This window comes from Sabethes cyaneus, chromosome 1 (assembly GCF_943734655.1).
Source record: "Sabethes cyaneus chromosome 1, idSabCyanKW18_F2, whole genome shotgun sequence".
NCBI lineage: Eukaryota > Metazoa > Arthropoda > Insecta > Diptera > Culicidae > Sabethes > Sabethes cyaneus.
The window spans coordinates 151,770,594-151,790,191 of NC_071353.1; the positions used below are offsets into that span (position 1 = coordinate 151,770,594).

At 42.2% G+C, this 19,598-nt stretch overlaps 3 protein-coding genes across 4 annotated transcripts; 1 reads left to right on the plus strand and 2 right to left on the minus strand.

The window, feature by feature from the left end:
• Window positions 1–6,280: 6,280 nt before the first annotated feature.
• LOC128733119 (N-acetylgalactosaminyltransferase 7) lies at window positions 6,281–9,448 on the minus strand. Its single transcript, XM_053826741.1, has 3 exons — window positions 8,952–9,448; window positions 8,054–8,702; window positions 6,281–8,002 (listed from the first exon to the last, which is right to left on the minus strand). The coding sequence occupies exons 1-3, from the start codon at window positions 9,169–9,171 to the stop codon at window positions 7,081–7,083; spliced, it is 1,791 nt and encodes a 596-aa protein (XP_053682716.1). The 5' UTR covers window positions 9,172–9,448; the 3' UTR covers window positions 6,281–7,080.
• Window positions 9,449–16,481: 7,033 nt separating this feature from the next.
• LOC128742423 (zinc finger protein 613-like) lies at window positions 16,482–18,585 on the plus strand. The gene is made up of 3 exons (XM_053838784.1): window positions 16,482–16,676; window positions 16,733–17,807; window positions 17,879–18,585. Exons 1-3 carry the CDS (start codon window positions 16,548–16,550, stop codon window positions 18,325–18,327), a joined length of 1,653 nt encoding a protein of 550 aa, XP_053694759.1. The 5' UTR covers window positions 16,482–16,547; the 3' UTR covers window positions 18,328–18,585.
• Window positions 18,335–19,212, minus strand: LOC128742431 (uncharacterized). Of its 2 annotated transcripts, none has more exons than XM_053838806.1 (2): window positions 19,085–19,212; window positions 18,335–19,006 (listed from the first exon to the last, which is right to left on the minus strand). In XM_053838806.1, the coding sequence occupies exons 1-2, from the start codon at window positions 19,113–19,115 to the stop codon at window positions 18,597–18,599; spliced, it is 441 nt and encodes a 146-aa protein (XP_053694781.1). In that variant the 5' UTR covers window positions 19,116–19,212; the 3' UTR covers window positions 18,335–18,596. The 2 variants fall into 2 exon arrangements, with proteins under 2 accessions (XP_053694781.1, XP_053694772.1); XM_053838797.1 differs by having other exon boundaries at window positions 18,335–19,021.
• Window positions 19,213–19,598: the final 386 nt, after the last annotated feature.

The window sequence follows — 19,598 nt, forward strand, 5'->3', positions numbered from 1 at the left end:
ACCTTAATAATAACGACACATGTTTTCAAAGTACGTTAATAGTACCCTTAAACGACTACTTTCTTTGAAGAACTTGTTTTGTGTGTTACTTGGGTAGGTATGGATAGATGGCCAGCGGTTGATAATGCACAAAAAGTGAGTTTTCTCTTGTCCGTGATCGGCGAACCGGCACGGCGAAAATATTTCAACTTTGAGTTGACAGCAGAACAGCAAGGGAGTGTGGAAGCGGCTTTATTGGCCATTAAAGAAAAGGTTACGGCCAAACGCAATATCATCATCGATCGATTGGATTTTTTCTCCGCCGCTCAAACGTATGACGAATCCATCGATGATTTTACCTCCCGCCTAAAAGTGCTTGCCAAAATAGCGAAACTAGGATCAGAATGAAGCAGATTTGGTAACGTACAAGGTGGTTACAGCTAATAAGTGGACAAAATTACGCACTAAGATGCTAACAGTTACCGACATTACTTTAACGAAAGCAGTGGATATGTGCAGAGCCGAAGAGATAGCAGCAAAACGATCGCACGAGCTGGCTATTCCGGCCGAATCGGAAGTGAAGAAAATTTCAAAACCTAAGAAGAAAATGCTCCGCTGTAAGTTTTGTGGTGACTGCCATGACTTTTCGAAGGGTTCATGTCCAGCTCTAGGTAAAAGATGTCATCACTGTAAAGGAAAGAACCACTTTGAAAAAGTTTGCAGTAAACGTCGATCAAAAAATGCAAATAAAAAGTGGCGAGTAAAGGAAGTAACAGAAGATACTAGTGCTAGCGATTCAGAAGAGGAACCTATAAATGAAGCATCCTCTGATGTAAGTGATGAAGATTTTGAAATCGGGAAAATAGTCGATGATTCTGAAAATGGTGGAAGTGTAGCAGCGAAACTCAAGTTACTTTTTGCTGATGGTTGGAAGTCGGTAGAGTGTGAGTTGGACACAGGTGCTAATACCAGTTTAATCGGTCGCGAATATTTAATGAAACTGAATAAGCAAGTGAATTTAACTCTTCTTTCGTCAAAACTTCGTTTGCAAAGCTTCGGAGGTAACCCGATCAAAGTGCTTGGGCAAGTGAAGATCCCATGTCGCCGTAAAGGCAGAAGATATGTGCTAGTGTTGCAGGTGGTTGAAGGAAATCATCGCCCTTTGTTGTCAGCGAAAGTATGCCGCATTCTCGGTTTCGTGAAATTTTGCAAAGCGGTTTCATTCGTAACAACTAAGCCAGCTGAGTCGTCGCAGCTTTTGAATGTACATCGTGTCGAAGCGCAGAAGATAATCGACAGCCATGCTGAAATATTTAAGGGATACGGCAAGCTAGCTGGAACAGTGTCTTTGGAAGTGGATCCCGATGTTACTCCATCTATACAATCGCCTCGTAGAGTACCTATTGCTATGCGTGCCACGCTGAGAAAAGAGCTGGATGCTCTTGAAGCAGAAGGCGTGATTATTAAAGAGTCGAAACACACAGACTGGGTGAGTAACATTGTCATTGTCCAACGTGGTAATCCTGAATCACCCAGTATCCGTATTTGCCTTGACCCGATTCCGCTCAACAAAGCTCTCAAGAGACCTAATCTCCAGTTTGTCACTTTGGATGAGATTCTTCCTGAGTTAGGAAAAGCCAAAGTGTTTTCATCCGTCGATGCCAAGAAAGGTTTCTGGCATGTTGTATTGGATAAACCTAGTAGCAAGCTGACGACTTTTTGGACTCCTTTTGGTCGATATCGCTGGACTCGTTTGCCGTTTGGAATTGCTCCAGCTCCAGAGATTTTTCAAATGCGCCTGCAAGAAGTCATTCAGGGACTCAAAGGTGTCGAGTGCATTGCGGATGATTTACTAGTGTATGGCGTAGGTGACAACATGGAAGAAGCTCTCGTCGACCATAACCGTTGTCTCGAGAAGTTATTGACTCGCTTAGAAAAACACAACGTTAAACTGAACAAGTCCAAGCTCAAACTATGTCAGACTTCGCTCAAGTTTTATGGTCATGTATTGACAGACCAAGGAATAAAGCCAGATGAAACGAAAATCTCTACGATTCGGAATTTTCCTATCCCGACCAACCGAAAGGAAGTCCATCGTTTTGTCGGTATGGTCAACTACCTAAGCAGATTTCTAAAAAACCTCAGTTCGAATTTAACAAACCTCAGAAGGTTGATTTTGGAAACAACTCCCTGGCAATGGACAGCAGTGGAGCAAGAGGAATTCGAACGAGTGAAGTCACTGGTATCAGATGTTGGAACCTTAAGCTATTACAATGTTAACCAACCGCTTACCATTGAATGTGACGCAAGCTGTTTCGGGCTTGGTGTGGTTGTGTATCAATCGCACGGCATAATTGGATATGCATCAAGAACTTTGACTCCTACGGAGCGTAATTACGCTCAAATCGAGAAGGAATTACTAGCTATTCTATTCGCCTGCACTCGTTTCGACCAACTAATCATCGGTAACCCAAAGACTGTGATCAAAACAGATCACAAGCCCCTCATCAGTTTGTTCCAAAAGCCGTTGCTTTCAGCTCCACGTCGTCTTCAGCACATGCTGCTAAATCTGCAGCGTTACCGATTATCTGTTGAGTTTGTTACAGGTAAGGACAATGTTGTAGCGGATGCATTGTCTCGCGCACCGCTGGATGCAAAGCTAACTGTCGACATATTTGATAATGCGACCAACTTTTCAAATGTCAAAATGGTAAAATTTGCCCGTGACTGGGATATCGAGTTAGTTACATCAGCACCCCATCACCAACAGGCTAACGGTAAATCCGAGGCAGCTGTAAAAATAGCAAAACGTTTAATTACGAAAGCAGACGAAACTAACACTGATTTTTGGTATGCTCTCTTACACTGGCGAAATATACCAAATAAGATTGGTTCCAGTCCTGCGGCTCGTTTGTTTTCTCGTCAAACTCGCTGTGGTGTGCCTACATCCGTATCAAATTTGCTTCCGAGAGTCGTAAATGACGTTCCTACAAAAATCGAGAACAATCGTAAAACCTTTAAACGCAACTATGATAAAACATGTCGACACTTACCTGAGCTACAGATTGGTTCTCCGGTATACACGCAGCTACAACCTGAGTTTTCGAAAACTTGGCGTGCTGGAACAATTGCCGATCGTTTAAGCGAACGATCCTATTTAGTCAACGTAGACGGAGTGGATTATCGTCGTAGTCTAGTGCATTTGAAGCCACGTAAAGAACCGAACATACTACCTGACCGCAGACCATCAACGTTAGTTTCCAGTAATAGTTTTTCAAACAGCGACATTCAACTTGCTTCTCTTCCGGACGGTGAAAAAACGAATGGTTGTCAAATGGAAAGTCACGTTGCGCCACAGTTTACTATGATTGAATCACAACAAACTGCCTCCCCTTCAACATCGCGTGGTGGCGCAATGCGTTCTTCAACTTCGTGTATTCCCACAACTCCAAAGCAAAAGGAAAAGAATAACTTTGTACCGGAAGTGTCATCTAATCGCAGACCAAAACGATTGACGCGTATCCCAGAAAAGTTTAAGGACTTCGAATTAGCCTTTAAGTGATTTTTGTTATTTTATAAGTAAGTTTTGTTATTTTTTAGTAAACCTGTTATTTTTATTTTTAAAGTGGAGAGGATGTTGCAGTATTTAGATACACCCTGTGATCGTACTAGGTAAGCCAGCTTGAGTACACACACACATACACGCAATGCGTACCGGTAGCTAGAGGTAGACTGTACTGCGCACTCTCATTCTTTATCTGTACTTTGCTCAATCAACATCGTTTAATAAATCTTGTTAAAATAAATTTGAGTGTTATTATTAAAGAATTAAACATGATGTCTGCAGATCTTTACGAGTGCTACCAGAGCTTTTGTAACCGTACAGTCTACGTACAACTCGTCACTAGCGAAGCACAGATCAAGGGCCCGATGATTCTCCTTTTCAATTCCATTCATCTGTCCAAGTCCACCGGTGCTATATGTACCGAACAGTTTTCGCGGGGTTATACCGATGGACGATCGGGAGGCGATCAGGAATAGAGAACCGTGGGAATTACGCTACGCTGCCAAGAGATCGCGCTTAAGTTAAAATCACCCAAAATAACAATTTTATCTCTAGGCATCAATTGCAACACAACCCAGTTGATTTCTTCAAGATGGTTGTCCATCAGGTTTTCGTCGTTGACTCGATCGGGAGGGATATAAACTACGCAGAGATAGAGTATTGGGTCAACGGTGGCAATCGTGATTCATAATTGTTCAACTGCCGCACTATTTGGAGGATTACCTTTGCGGGGCTTGAATCCTGAGCGAACAGCTAACAAAACGCCACCTCCAGTACTTTTACAACTATTTGAACGCAACCGATCCTGTCGGTAAACGGAGTAAGAGTCGTTAAACAGCTTGCTCGTCGTCGTATTTTGATTCAACCAGGTTTCGGTGAGAGCGTATAACGTCGTAACAACAATCGATGAAGGCTAACTGGTATTCGGCAACAGAGAAGTTCATTCTTCCAACGTTTTGATAGTATACCAGGACATTCCAGGTAGCGAGTAGGCGATATTTGTTACGGTTAATGCTCCAGGAACCAGTCAATTGCGATTGTAATTCGGGGTCTACGGCGGGCTCAACTGAGCAAGGCGGATCAGGGGTTGATCAGGGGACATGATATGGAATGTTGTGGTAGCGCTACAAGATGTTATGAACCGAGCGGATATCAACATGCGGAGCACGATATTCAACAAATCTAGTCAATTCGTCGGATTTGCCGATGACATGGATATTATCGGCAGAACATCTGTGACTAGAGAGACTAGAGCGCGAAGCAGAAAAAATTGGGTTAAAGGTAAATACGTCTAAAACAAAGTACATGCTGGCCAGCGGAACCGAGGCCGAACGACACCGCTTGGGCAGTAGTATATTGATCGACGGCGATGAGTTTGAGGTAGTCGATGAATTTGTCTACCTTGACTCACTGGTAACGGCGGACAATGGATACCAGCCGTGAGATTCGGAGGCGTATTATCAGCGGAAGTCGTGCTTACTATGGGCTCCACAAGCAATTGCGGTCGAGCAGACTAAGTCCCCGTACAAAGTGCACCCTGTACAAGACGCTTATTAGACCGGTTGTTCTCTACGGGCATGAAACATGGACAATGCTCGAGGAGGACCTGCGAGTGCTCGGAGTTTTCGAACGACGTGTGCTAAGAACGATCTTCGGCGTTGTACAGGAACGGAGTATGAAGGCGGAGGATGAACCATGAACTCGCACAGCACAGCAAACCCAGTATCCAGAAGGTGGCTAAAGCTGGACGGATACGATGGGCAGGGCATGTTGCAAGAATGCCGGACAACTACTCTGCAAAGATGGTGTTCGCCTCAAATCCGGTAGGAACAAGACGACCAGGAGCGCAGCGAGCAAGATGGTTAGACCAGGAGGAGCGACATCTGGCGGAGAATACTCGGTGTTCGAGGAATTGGAGAGCGGTAGCCCTCAACCGAGTTACATGGAGAAACTTTGTTCAACAGGCTTTGTCATAGGACGGCAAGCCACCTAAGTAAGTAAGTTGTGGTAGGCTTCCCGGACCGGATGATAAGCTTAAGCTTAACTGACTTGAAGTATTGGCCAAAAACGAGGTGTAGAAATGCGGCAGAGATGTAGATGTACGTGTAGAATTGCCAGAAGAGAGACCAAATGAATCCGCGCCGGAGCCGAAGGAGCAATGAGGAAGTACAAAGTCGTGGAATCGTAAGTACTTGCCTGGGAGAGTAGGTTGGCGACGACTGAGATGAACGCTGGTATCTAATAGAACAATAATTGAATCCGATAGAATACCTATGAAATTTTAAAAATAAGTTAAGAATATTCTCAGGAGAATATCAGAACGCCAAAATAGAACATATTGCAGCGCAGTCACGGTCGAGGTGAAATGAAAGGATCAAAGCAAACCATGATTAAGGATTACGCGAAAAATGTCAAATTTTTGTATTTCATTTCGTCTAGCACTTTTTAAATTGAAGTGCTTTCAGGAAGAAATTATTATTTTGGTGCTAATTTGTTGCTAGAAGGAGCTGTGCTATAAAAAGTCCACTCAGGAGAGGACTCAACTGCAGAGGTGAGTGGAAAAGACTATAATTTCGCACTGGTATGTTACTAGCGTAGCTTCAGAGGCATCTGACCCAAGTCAAGTGGACCTCGAATCCACCGCAAAAATCGGTAAGGACGTGTAAATTTCTGTAGTTTATAAAGACCTTAGAATATTTCGGATCAATAGAACTTTTCCAACTAATTTACTAACAATATTATTTCGTCTTATTTAATACAAAATGTATGCTAAATTTGATCTCTTATTTGATAAGTCCCAAACGATTGATTGGTTTACTGCCACGATTAGGCAGTACACGTTTCCCCCTCTTTTTCGCTGTTTGTTTCGATTTTCCCGCAGTCAATTTTTCTCTACCACCTACCACACGCCGCAACAGTCTAAAACGGTCATATATGCCTGGATAGGTATCCTAAACTAACAATATTATTAACCCACGCTTCTACAACAGCAGCACACTGCCTGCCGTCCAGGGAAGGAAAATACACGATCACTAAGAAACGGGTTCAAACGAAGTCGGAGCTTCTAACGGACAACGTAAACGTACTGACGCTAGGTATTGATTTGATTTTGCACATTTCATCAAACGAAGGAAAAAGGCACAAACAGTCCCACCCCTATCTGAATGTCATTATTGCAAGTTTGCTGGTTCGTCTCGGCGGTCCGGTCAGTCGGTTGGTGCTAGGATCAGGTTCAAACAGACACACATCACCGGGCTAAAATGTACAGAAACTAAGTCGGCTGAATCTTTCGTCCTGAAGCTTTTCCTAAATTTGTTCCAAGTTAAGTAATTTTGGCAAGTTCTACTCTTCCAAATTTGATAATATTTACAAGATGCCTCGACGAGTAACTCTCGCTTACACTCTACTGCCATGACTGTCGCGCATCGAAGAAAAAATTTGATTGAATCAAGTTGTTTCCATCCGTTTCGAGTCATAAATTTCTAACAAGAAAAAAAACCGAGGAATGTTTCGTTTCGATGCATTCAAAGGCCGGACTACCAGCGAGGAGTAATACTGTGGAACTTCCATGATTGGTAAGCGTTATGTACGTCGCAGGGCATCAGGGCTAGCGTTCTCGTTTGCGGGTGGTAACCCATGCACTTTTTGTAGGTTCTATGCAGCAGCGTGGAAGTGGTTTCGTCATACTGCCATGGTCCATCGACCGTTCCCAGTCGGCAGAAGGCAAGCTTTATGCCTTGACCGTCGGCTTCGATACACCGTTCGCCTACACCCAGCTGGCCGGCAGCGTTCAGTCGAATCAGCTGATTGTGCCCCTGGCCGTGGCAGTGCTGCAGCCCAATGATGGCCGGTGGTTGGCGTCCGAGAGCATCCACACACTTTTCCGTGCCGGAATTTTTCAACTCTCCCCAGTAGAGATTGGCCGGCAGGGCGGGATACTTGTCCAGTACGTCGTACGCCACGTTGTCCATGTACCACTGGAAGCTCTTGCATTGGAGCCGTTCCTTCAGTGCCAACTGCTCGGTAATGTCTCCCATGTCTAAGAATCGAGCCAACGGTTCCCGGGTGTAGAAGTATTCCTTGTATTGCTCGTCGAACCACGTTTCGATTACTCGTTTGTAGTTGATCGTAATTAGTGGACCCTTTTTCTTGTTCGCTAATTTGCCAAAGTTGTACGGCATGAAGCCACGGTAGACGTGGCCGACACGGGAACAGGGAACCCACTCGATACTTCCACCGCACTGCCAAATCTTGAAACTCAGCTCAAAGTTTTCACCACCCCACACTAGCAGTCCCGGATCGTAAGCTCCAATCTCCAGGAAGAATTTCCGATTGATTGCGAAAAGACCACCCGCATGCGTTGGGCTCTTGTACGGTTCGCTGTCGTGCTTGCGGCGTTTCTGTTCCCTCCGTGGCACTTCATTCTCCTTGTACAGCATTCCCCACTCGAAAATGCCCCTAAAATGATGGTTTATTAGAAGACGTTACATAAATTTACGGTTTACTCACCGGTAGTGATGACCATCGGCGTAAACTGGCCGGTATTCGAACGTTTTATGATCGATTCCATCGATAACCGGAACAGTCATTACAGTTCGGTCCCGATAAATCGGAGCCAGCAGCGGTGGCAACCAGTTGGTGTTGACCTCACAGTGGGCATCCAAATAAACGATCACGTCACCGGTCGCTTCCTTCGCTCCTCGCGACCTGGTGCGGATGAGACCCTCCCGTTCGACGTTCCGAATCAGTCGAACTTTCCCGTCAAACTGTTCGATATATTTCTCCAGCTTTTCCTTCAAATCCTCCTTGTCCGAGTAGTCATCCACCAGCAGAACTTCGTGCAGAACATGCTTCGGCGACCGGTTCAGCACCGAATGAACCGTTCTCATCAGCACCGAGAAGCCCTCATTGTGGAACACAATAATCACACTGGTGCTGGGCAGATCGTGCGGATAATCCCAATGTTTGCACTCTTCCAACCGAGTATCCCGAATCGTCCGATCCATGGAAATCGTATCCGAAACGACGATGTTCATACCGTATTCCATTTCCGCATCGGAAGCCCTATTCTGCTGATCCTCCGGAAGAATGTAAGCTTTACCAGCCTCACCGGGCCCATCGCGACGTTCCACCTCCTTCGGTTCAAAATTACCCAGACCTACCGACCAGAAACAGAGCATAATTGAACGAAACTACATTGTAAGCCGAGGCACTGGCGTGCCTCGGTAAAATTCCCATACCCGAGAAAATGTAAAATATTCAAGTAAAAAAAAAACCAGAGCGAGCTTCGCTCGTCGCTAGCTAGTCGTGTGTAGCCATTGTGACACACTTCGCACAGCAAGCAAGAAGAGAATGTGCAAACTCCTCCGCACTGCTGCTGCTGCTGCGCCGCAGCAGACCAACTTACCCTCGATCAGCACCGGAAAAACGTTGCTGTGATCCCGTTGCTGCTGGTGGTCCTGCTCCGCGCCGGAACGGCCACCGGTGAAGCGCGAATTGTACGCTTCCTTTACCGCTCGGTGATCCACTCCGGACCAGGTGGCAATGGTGTACAGGATAAACAGTACCACCAGCACGATAACGGCAATCCGGGCAATACGCCCACGACGAATGTTGGTCACTCGCATAACGTTGGTCTCCCTACGCACTGTTGCAAACTCCGTTGGTCACACCGTCACACAGAGAGGAAAACTTTAATCAACAGGAAACTGCTGCGTAGTCCAGCAATCTTGATTATCTAGTGAAAAAGTTCTCCCTCCCCAACCGAAAAAACGATGTTTCGCACCGCGATATCAAACGCAACCAGACAGATACCTGTCTACGTGTACGTCTTTTGCTGTTAGCTCTGAAAACTGAACCGGATAAAAAAAATAGGGTACGGTGAGCGGAGGAGCGGGCGTTGTTTTTGGTATCTTTTCATTCACACTGTGCACTTTGATGGTAGCCGAGTCAGCCGAACCGAACAGACTGTAAACTGCTCGCTTTCTGTTTGTGTTCGTTGCAGATGCAGACACAAACACATCAGCAAACCATCAAACTTGACACTGCAGCTGTCAAGCATGAGCAGGGTTGGATTTGTGTTACACCGTTAACATAAACGCCAGGAAGATGTGTGATTTTCTCAGGCGTATGAAACTGAAGGGTAAAGAAGTAGCTAACATCTTTTTACGCTTCCTACACGTCCGACACAAAAAGAAAAAAAGCAAAAAAGTAACTTTGTTCGGGAGCTTACCAATACAGATTCATCCGAGGCTGAAGTTAGAGCGGGCTACTCACAAATACATTTTGTCCGAGGCAAAGTTTGTTGTGGGCTAGATGAGATGTTGGCTACACGAAAAATGTATGGGAATGACATTTGTGACAGCGGGGTGGATTTTCTTGATGATTTTTTTTCAAATTTCAAGATAGAATTAACAAAAGGGCGAATGTCGCAAGCGTAAACAAACCGAGGGTTGATTTTCCTATGCTGGTCCAGCAAAAAATAACTCTCACTAGTTTTGTTTACATTTGCGACATTCGCCCTTTTGTTAATTCTATCTAGATTTGGGTGGATTTTGAAGCGAGCCCCATCATGGGGGTTACATTAGATACCTGCAGGTATTTAATGTAGTCTAAGAAACGGCCGAAGTCGAAGATTCCTTGAGGCAATGCTAACGTTAATCTGAGTCAAGACTGCTGCACATGTTCCGGTCGACTTGGTGGATTTGAGTTTATTTACTATTACTGCCGATATGGTGATAGCTGGCTGCTACCAAAAAGTTAAAACCACCCCATCGATATCTCTATATCGAGCTGCAGTAAACGTCAGCGACAGCATGTCCGGTGCTCAAAATTTGACAGCGGGCCCAAATCAAACTGCTGGCAGTTGAATGAAACGCAATGCTGAATTGCTATCTCATTTTCGCACACACGAGATGTTGGCGGCGAGAACATATGGTTGTCTGCTAGGGGCTTGGTTAAAACGGTTCTTCTCTGCTGGGCCGGATGGTATTCCAGCGGTGGTATAGACCACCCCATCGGCACTGCAGCTCGATATACAGATTACAGATGTCGATTGGCTGGTATAGACCAAATCATCATACCGTCAATTGACAGATACTGGCGCCCTTGTTTACGTTTTGGAAAACTTTCCTTTCCGTTTATAGCGAATGTAGCGTGTTTTATAACATTTTACAAGCATAATGGCTTTAAAATTTAGTTCTAATGCTGTTTAAACTCGGTTTAAACAACAAACTTGCCTAAACATTTTTGGATTCAGCGGTCTGTTTATAAACAAGGGCGCCACCCAAGTAACAATTTCAAACGCTTTTATAGCTGATTTTATTCAATCTGTGGCTGATCTATGGTTTAGGTTTAGAAATAAAAACCTTTTTTCAGCTCTTAAACATCTGAATCTGGTGATTTTATCAAGCTTCAGTCTAATTAATAGCTGCTTTCGAAGCTGCAATGAAGCATAATCGAAACTTTTTTGCGCTTTTAAATAGCCAATTTACGCAATGCTGTCAATTCTATTTTTAGAACGAGAAATAGTTTTGCAATCTGCTTTTCCAATCGCTGAACCAACGCTGCCAAAAAATGCAGCCAAAAAAAATCTATTTTTAAATTTAAAAAAATGGACCGCAGCGCGGCCTTTTTTATTTTGCTGCGAACATGTTTCGAACGCGATATTTTTAATTTCGAATAACTTTAATAGAGGTTTTCCGTCAGATCATACCCCTCCTTTTCTTATTTTTTCTCAAAAGTACTCCCAATACGAGTGACAATGGTGCAAAAATATATTTTTTTCGTTGACTCTAGAATTTACTACGATTTTTTAAACAATGCAAATTGCAAGAATGTTGAGTTTCTTTTCACCAAATCACGAATGTTGAGTTTTAAAAAATTCGTTTCGGCTGCACTGTTTATCAAAATTTTCAGATTTTCTGGCAGCATTGCATAACAGTTTTTGACATATGTGTATCAGCGGTAGAGTGAAAAGGATAAAACGAATGAAAAGCTAATGATTACCTTCTTTTTCATTTCGTTTGTTGCTTGCCACAAGAGTAAAGAGTGGCACAAATGGTTTCGAAGTGGTGAAAATAGAGGACACTGGTACAAAAAGGCATGTAAGACATCCGAGAAGTGACCGGTTGAAATATACGTATTTTAGTTTTTCATTTTTACAGTAGTTAGAGGCTTTAATAAAGAAAGTTTTATATGGGTATCATTTCTAAGAGTCAAAACCGAACATTTAGTGAAAAAAAAATTTTTGACGGAAAACCTCTATTCGAATAATTAATTAGGCTAGCTAATTAAAAATGCTTGTCTTTTTTCCGGGAATTGAACCCGCCATCTTTTGATCCATAAGCACTCATCGTACGATCCGCTCCATTTGCATCTGCAGAAGAGACAGTGAGAATATCTTTACACCTGAAGCTTAGCCCGCCTAGCATGAAGCAGTCGATAATGTCGATAACTGCCAAACTTTTGCTATCAGCCGAATTGCGAAATTCTACGCTCTGACAGTATGTGTGCTGTGAGCCGAAAGAAAACTTGGAAGAAGTTTGTAAAGCCACTTTAACACCCTTAAGCAACCTTAAAGTAGTTTGAAAGCTGTGAGCCTACCCGGGTAACCGCTAAGCACTGAATTAAGCTTGGAAGCTGCTCTATATTTGCAAGTTACATGCTGCCAGATATAATTCAGCATTGTCAATGCATAGCAGCTTTAAAATGGCATTCTCAATGTTGAATTAAAATTTACTTGAAGCACTATGAAAAGCTGATTAGATGCTCTTAGCAAGCTTTATTGCCGTTACCGGCATCAAAAAAGATTTTGAACACTGCTCACACTTGCAGGAATTCTCATTGCGAACGTACGTGTAATAAAAGAAAAAATGCTTCCCTCTTTTTTTATTCTATATTAGAGAGGTTTTCAGCCTGCGGCTGGTTCGCCTCTTCTTCCCTCTCTTTTTATCTTACGCACAATCCTGCACCGCCGATAGAATAAACATCAACACGAATCTTTATGGCATATGCAGACGGATTTTACAAGAAATATTTCTATCCAGCTTTTTACGAGCCATAATGGCGAATGTGTTCGTAATATTTAAACAGCATTTTTGACATTTCCCCAATACATTGCACGTTTTCTTTCCGTACATTCCTTTAGTTTTACCGTGAACGCGCGGAAAGAAAACGTGCGATGTATTGGGGAAATGACAAAAATACTGTTCAAATATTACGAACACGTCCGCCATTATGGCTCGTAAAAAGCTGGATACATGTATGCCATCACATAAAAAGAAAATGAAAGGTAGGTAATTCTCCCAAAGCGCAACTTATGGAAGAAATGTAAAAAATAAAATCTTTCCCTCCATTCCACCTCGATAAGCAAATCAAACATCCGAGTTAAGATTTTCGGTAATATAAGTAGAGCTATTGGCAGCTGACTCGCAACTACCGTTTACAGATCAACTGGTAAAGGCGTTGCCCTACTCCTCCACTCCAAGCCACGTAATTGACAGATTTGGTGGCTGGCTGGCGGTTCAATTCTAACCGAAAAAGGAAATAAAAAAGCAATCTTGAAACGTCAACAAAGTACGCCGCTATATAAGCATAACAGAGAGGGAAGATAAAAAAGGATGTCCAATATATTTTTCGCATTTTTTTATGTTTGACGTTTTACCGTTACGCAAACCGGCTTTCTAGCAGCTTTTTATAGGCATATTGAACTATGCTGCAGGATATGGTGTGCACCATAGGCTAATAAAAAGCTAGATTTCTGCTTCTTTAAGTGCTCACTGGTTACTTGGGTAATGAAAACTTCCACTCTACACTTTAACACCTTTAAGCAGCCGTAAAACGGTTTGATGTTTATGGCTGTTTAGAAGCAGATTTTTTAGTAGAAAAATCCGCATTTAAGCTTGTTTATCAACTTTTGGGAGAGAACTGATTTGAAAAACTTAAAGTAGCTTAAACATCGCTTATTTAAAAACCATTTAAGTGCTTACTTTATGCAGCTTTGATCGCCTTAAACCAACCCGTAAACAGCCATTGCTCTTGCAATTCAGCTACCGTTGTTACTTGGGAAGTATTGGATAACCTGAATCCAACGTATTAATGACATAAAGTTGCTTATTTGTTGTGTGTTTCAATACTGTAACCGGTGAAGTTTTTTGCAATTTAAAAAAAATCAGAGGGGTTGTGTACAAAACACGACCGCATGTTCACCGTAGGACTACGCAAAGTTAATGTAAAGGTGCCTTTAGAATGGGCAATTCTGGCTACATTTGGAATGCGATGTTTCTAGTTTTTACTCAATGTTGCTTCTGTCGCCACCTGCACATTTGTGATACATCGCCATAATTACTTGGAAACATTAACAACAGTTAAGATCAACTTGCATGTCACTAGTTGCCAATCTACCCAGTAAACCATTTGGTTTGTATATCTCGATTGCAACTGAGATATACGAAATCATATCTGAACGAAAAAGTTATATTTCACGCCATATAAGAACATATATGTACCAAAGTGGAGGCGATATACGTGCGAAAGCTTTGACAATTATTTGTAATTCTTTTTTGCGTAGTTTTTATAACACGCAACTAAATACTCCTGAATATATGATTAAGATATAATCAAATATTGCAATCGTCTATACTGCTTTATAATTCACAGTCATGAATTGTATATGAAGGCACGCACGACTGCAAAACAACTTATTGTTCACTTCGATTTGACATATTCTAATTATTATACAATTCCGATGTGAAATTGGCATGAAAACGATTTATTATGAACTTTCTATTACGATTTTGTGTTATCTGGGTAGATGCACCTTAATAAAAACACTTATCAGAAAATTTATTGCTAGTGGAAATCATAATGATGGTTCTGAAAAGAACCATTTTAAAAGCTTGAAATTGACTGGAACGATTGGATTGGCTACTTTGTGCTGTAGAGAAAAAGCATAGTGTTATCACAGAGAACAGACTACCAGGTAATTGACAAAAAGTGTGTAAAAGGTTTTTATGTAATCTACGAGTAATCCTTCAATAGAGCACCCCTCGAGTACTAAGTGGCAAACTAAATCTTGATGTCGCTACCATCGCTGCTATGTTACTCCAGCACAAAGAAATATTGATAAAGGTACATGGATATTTTTTGATACGTTTGGCAAACTATTTCTGGAGGGCGCTACCGACAGATTTTACACACAAAAAATCGATTACTTCCTTCGAGCCTGTTAATCTGTTCTCTATGGATTTACTCTATTCCGCAAACACCGACACCGGTCAGTAAAATCATTTATAATCTATCCTATATTTAATTCAAATGCACCCTCAAATTTCCTAAATCACCTAAGTAACACACTTGGTTTTAAATAAGAATTGACAACGGATTTAAAACTAATCGAATTGCTAACCTTTCGTTTCCACATACTTAATTACGACCGGATTAACACTGAAACAGCGCAAGAAACGAGCTAAAATGTAACATGTTTGTGAAATATTTCAAAGTGACGCCTATGCGTTGCATGGTTTTTGTACTACCAACTGAAAAGCTTAATCGCGCTGTTGACAGGAATTTTTTTTCTGATATTTCCCTGAAGTTATATTTACATTTACAAGCAAATAATGACAGACATTTTTCGCAAGATAAAATGGCAAAAGTTATATTTCGGTAATTCATCAATCACTCAAAGCAACATTGTAGCCTTCAAATAACCCAAACTAAAGTGCAATTTTAAATTTATCGTGAACTTTGCCATGCTACTTCCGAAAAATTGATGCGCTCAAGATTTACTTTTATAAGCAAAAGTTGAGTGGAATAGAAATAAATATCATTTTTTGACAATCTCACAAAACATGCTAATCTCTTTGAAAACCGGTGGGATATTTTATATTAATTGTGTTATATGTCCCTTGTATATATAAAATCATTCTACGACACAAAAATAATGATCTATTACATTATATTTTGGCGCAGTCATCGGCCATGTTTATACAAGATTGCGTTCAAATGAGCACACCGATAACCGAAAAATTCGAAACCAATAAAAAGCTTTACTGTATGCATTTTGTTTCGCGTTAACTTACAACTGATTCACAGTTAATTTTTATTTGTGAAAGAACTTAAATTGCGCTCAAAAAATACCCAGAATACTCATAAATTGGAGCATTTAAGCTCAATAAAATATTGCAATGTTGCGAAAATGTGTCAAAGTTATGGATCTGTGCTGTACTCATTGTCATCGCTTCGCCGCTGTTCAATGCCGGCAATTCGCCACTACGAAGTTGCTGATATTGGTTTGATTTTTGTGTGAGAAAAAAAGAGAAGGAAGTATTTTTGCTTTTGTTTTCACGTAAGTTTTGACAATTCGGCATGGGGTTTCGTGTGAGTGCGAACAGACTTAGAAATCTCTTTTACTTCCGTAGTCGCGAATACTCAGTTGTAAATGTTCAATAAAAACTTAGCTTTACAACCGAAATGCAACTTTAACCTGTCATTCTGGCTGAAAACATCGGCGTTAGAAATAAAACATTTTTATAACATCTTGTTTTCCATGAAACTTGTTTATAATTTAAATGCAACTGTTTTCTGAATATTTTTCTAAAAAACATTTTGCAAGTGTTACTTGGGCAGTTAGTGGCCAGCACGGAGCGACTCAAGCACGAACTAAATACAAGGCACCTTCGACAAGTTATCTATAAAACGTATAATATTAATGGGCATTTTTCTTCAGTGCGCCATGGAATGTTTGAAATTATATTGATAGCCCCCCGTCACGTTCGTAATCGTTGGGTTTGACACTGACAGAGTCTGTCAAAATCTGATTTTTGGCATTCAATTTTATAGCAAATCTGTCCCTATTAAAAGTAAACAAATTATCATTTTTTCTGAACGTATCCTTGCGTTCTGTTGCTGCATCTGCATTATGGTTCTCTTATTCAACCGATCGAAATACAACAGATTTTGAATCCAATCATCTAAGGAAACATATGATATTACGGGTAAAGTAATGGATTTCTATGCTAGCATTTGCCGGCTATGCGAGGCCACTCCCAAAATGACGGATAAGTGGTCGGACCTGTTCGCTGCAAGGAACGAGAAGCTGATCGAAAAAATCGAGTCGATCTGTAATTTTAAGGTAAGTGCCTATGCACCGCATTCGAATTTACGCATACTTCATGCTCTGTTTTGTAGATTAATAAGAAGGATAAACTTCCGAAGAGGATATGTGAGCAGTGTCGGATTAACCTGCAGCAGGCATGCCAGTTCAAAGTGCAGTGTGAACTAACGGACGCAAAGTTGAGGCAGGAAATAGAGTTCCTAGAAGAGAACAACTGGAACACCGACGAAGTTCATCCGTCGTTCGATTGCGACTATGTCCGGCAAATTAAGCGAGAAGAACGCGAGAGACGGAAGCAGTCAACGGAAACGAACCTATCCGAGGAAGCTACCGGTGATTGTCCGGTAGAGTCGGTTCTGGTCAAAGCTGAACAACAAGAAGATGAATTTTCCGAAACGGAGAAAGTAACAGAGCTATCGATTGACATTTGTTCGACAAAAGTTGAACCTCTTCTAGTGATCGAAGCCGTAACCAAGGAAACTGATTCGAAAGATGAACTTCCTTCGGATTCCGATGATTCCAACGATCAGGATTATTCGGGAGGCTCGGATACCGACTCATCGGGTAAAAAGGTTTCGCCTAATCGAAAGAAGAGTAAAGATAAAACCGAGCCAACAAATACTTGTGGGGCCTGCGGAGAACAGTTTGAGAAATCGTCCGAAATGTACGCCCATGCAAGAGCAGTTCATGGCAAAAAGCGTTTCCGGTGCAAAACGTGCGGTAAGTGCTTCTCTCGTCGCACTCGGTTGGCGGACCACGAACTGCGTCACACTGGTGTACGGCAGTTCGAATGCCCCCACTGCGACAAGAGCTACGTCACGCAACAGGGCATGAAAACCCACGTGGAAGATGCTCACAGCGAAAACCTACCGTACGTGTGTGACAAGTGCGGTAAAGGGTTTTCCAAAGCCACAAAGTTACGGATACACTACAGTATACATATCGAATCGAGAAACTTCATGTGTGGTGTGTGTTCCAAGGGCTACAAAACGCAGACCCATCTGAACATTCATATGAACACCCACTTGCCTCAGGATCAGAAGAAGATACGCATCCGACGCAATCGGGAAAAGGTTTGCGTCTGTCCTTTCTGCGGTAAAGTTTCCACCTCGGTGGGCACGCATACGATGCACATTCGAACGCATACCGGTACGGTATTTAACCATTTCGAGTGTCGAAAAAAAAAAATCATTCTAATTATGATACTTCCGTCGTTTCAGGTGACCAACGGTACGAGTGCGATATTTGCTTCAAACGGTTTACCTCGTCGGGATCACACAAGAAACATTTGCGTGTCCACTCGGGTGAGAAGCCGTTCGTTTGCGCGTACTGCAATAAGTCTTTCCGTCAAAAGCATCATATGACCACGCACATTCGGGGTGTGCACACCAACGAGAAACCGTACCAGTGTAAATACTGTCCGAAAGCGTTTGCCACTCGTGGAAATATGACACTGCATGAGCGCAGCCATGGAGGCCCAGCAGCGTCGGCTGAGCCAACCGCCGGGCATCAGAAACCCGCTGATGACGGAAGCGAACTGGACCTGGACGGCAGTCCGTCTCATTCGTCATCGATGATGACATCTACGCCTTCGCCGATGTTGAACCCGGGAGTGATATTTGCCCCTGGCGTTTCGGTACAACAAGGCGGAGCCTTTTTTCAAGTTTAATAGAATATACACCTTTATTCTTGTTTACGGCCGTATCCTGCATTCATACGAATAGTTTGCTTCGAACGAATCGGGTAGCACTATTCTCATATTCGAATGAACAAAAGGAAGGAGAGCTCGCAGGTTCGAATTGATTCGGACGAAAACAAGAATACGAATCGGCTTAACTTTCGAACGAATATCATTCGAACGAAAACAAGAATAAGGGTAATAGAATGGTGCTGTCTCTGGTACTGTTATATATTTTAACGGTGGAATAGTTCACAGCCTTAAACTTTCGCATAATCCGTCGGGTGTTTTCTCCTTTCCGATTTCGGAATAAATCCGTATCGCCTAGCGTTGTCCTTCGGTGTGGTTTTGTCCGGTGGAAGTGGAAACTTCCCAAGCCTTCGCATTTCCGCTACTCTGTGCTTTAATTTGGTTTTTGTGTGATGTTCAGATTGCGGTTGAGAATGCTGCTGCTGCTGATTGTTATGTCGTTCTAGTTGTGCCGATCGTTCCTTGCGAGCCGCTACAAACTGCATTTGTTTTACTCTCCGCTCCCATTGATACCCGCTCGGGTCGGCCGCCATACGCATCAGTGCTTGGAAGGCCTGCTTCTGTTCTTCGGTAAGGTCCTTGGACTGTGTGGTTGTACCCATCGTTTTTAACGTCGTGATTAAACGCTGGGTGGATTTGTCTGCAAGCATTTTGGCTTAAACAGAGATGGGTGGTATTTTTCTATGCGACTTAAGCTGTTTGGTTTGACTTATCTTACCTTGGTTTTCTTTGCTGTGGGTCTCTGCCATCGTTTTGTACTCAAGACTTGAAGCACACAGATTATTCAATTAAGAAGCTTGAAAAAACCTTATTCTTAACAAAAAAACTTCATACAAAATTTAATATTTCATAATAAAAACAATTCAATTCAAAAAAATAGAAAGCATTTTAAAATTTCTAGTACTATTATTATTGTTATTATAGGACGTTATTATTATGTCGATACCAGAGATGCCAGATATTTTTGTCAAATTACAGAACTGATCGAAATCCGAAAACTACTCGAAAAAAAGAGGTCAACTCAAAGAGCATGAAACTACACTCAAAATAATCAAAATAGTCAAAATTCCGAAAAAAAAGTCCCAGGTAACCAATAAGCATTTCCAATGCAATTTAAAAGCAAGCCAATAAGCATTTAAGTTGCCTTAAATGCTACTTAAATGCTATTTTGGCAAAATATGCGGCTACTTTACTGCTAGCCCTCTTATAGTGCTGACAATGCTTATTTGCAG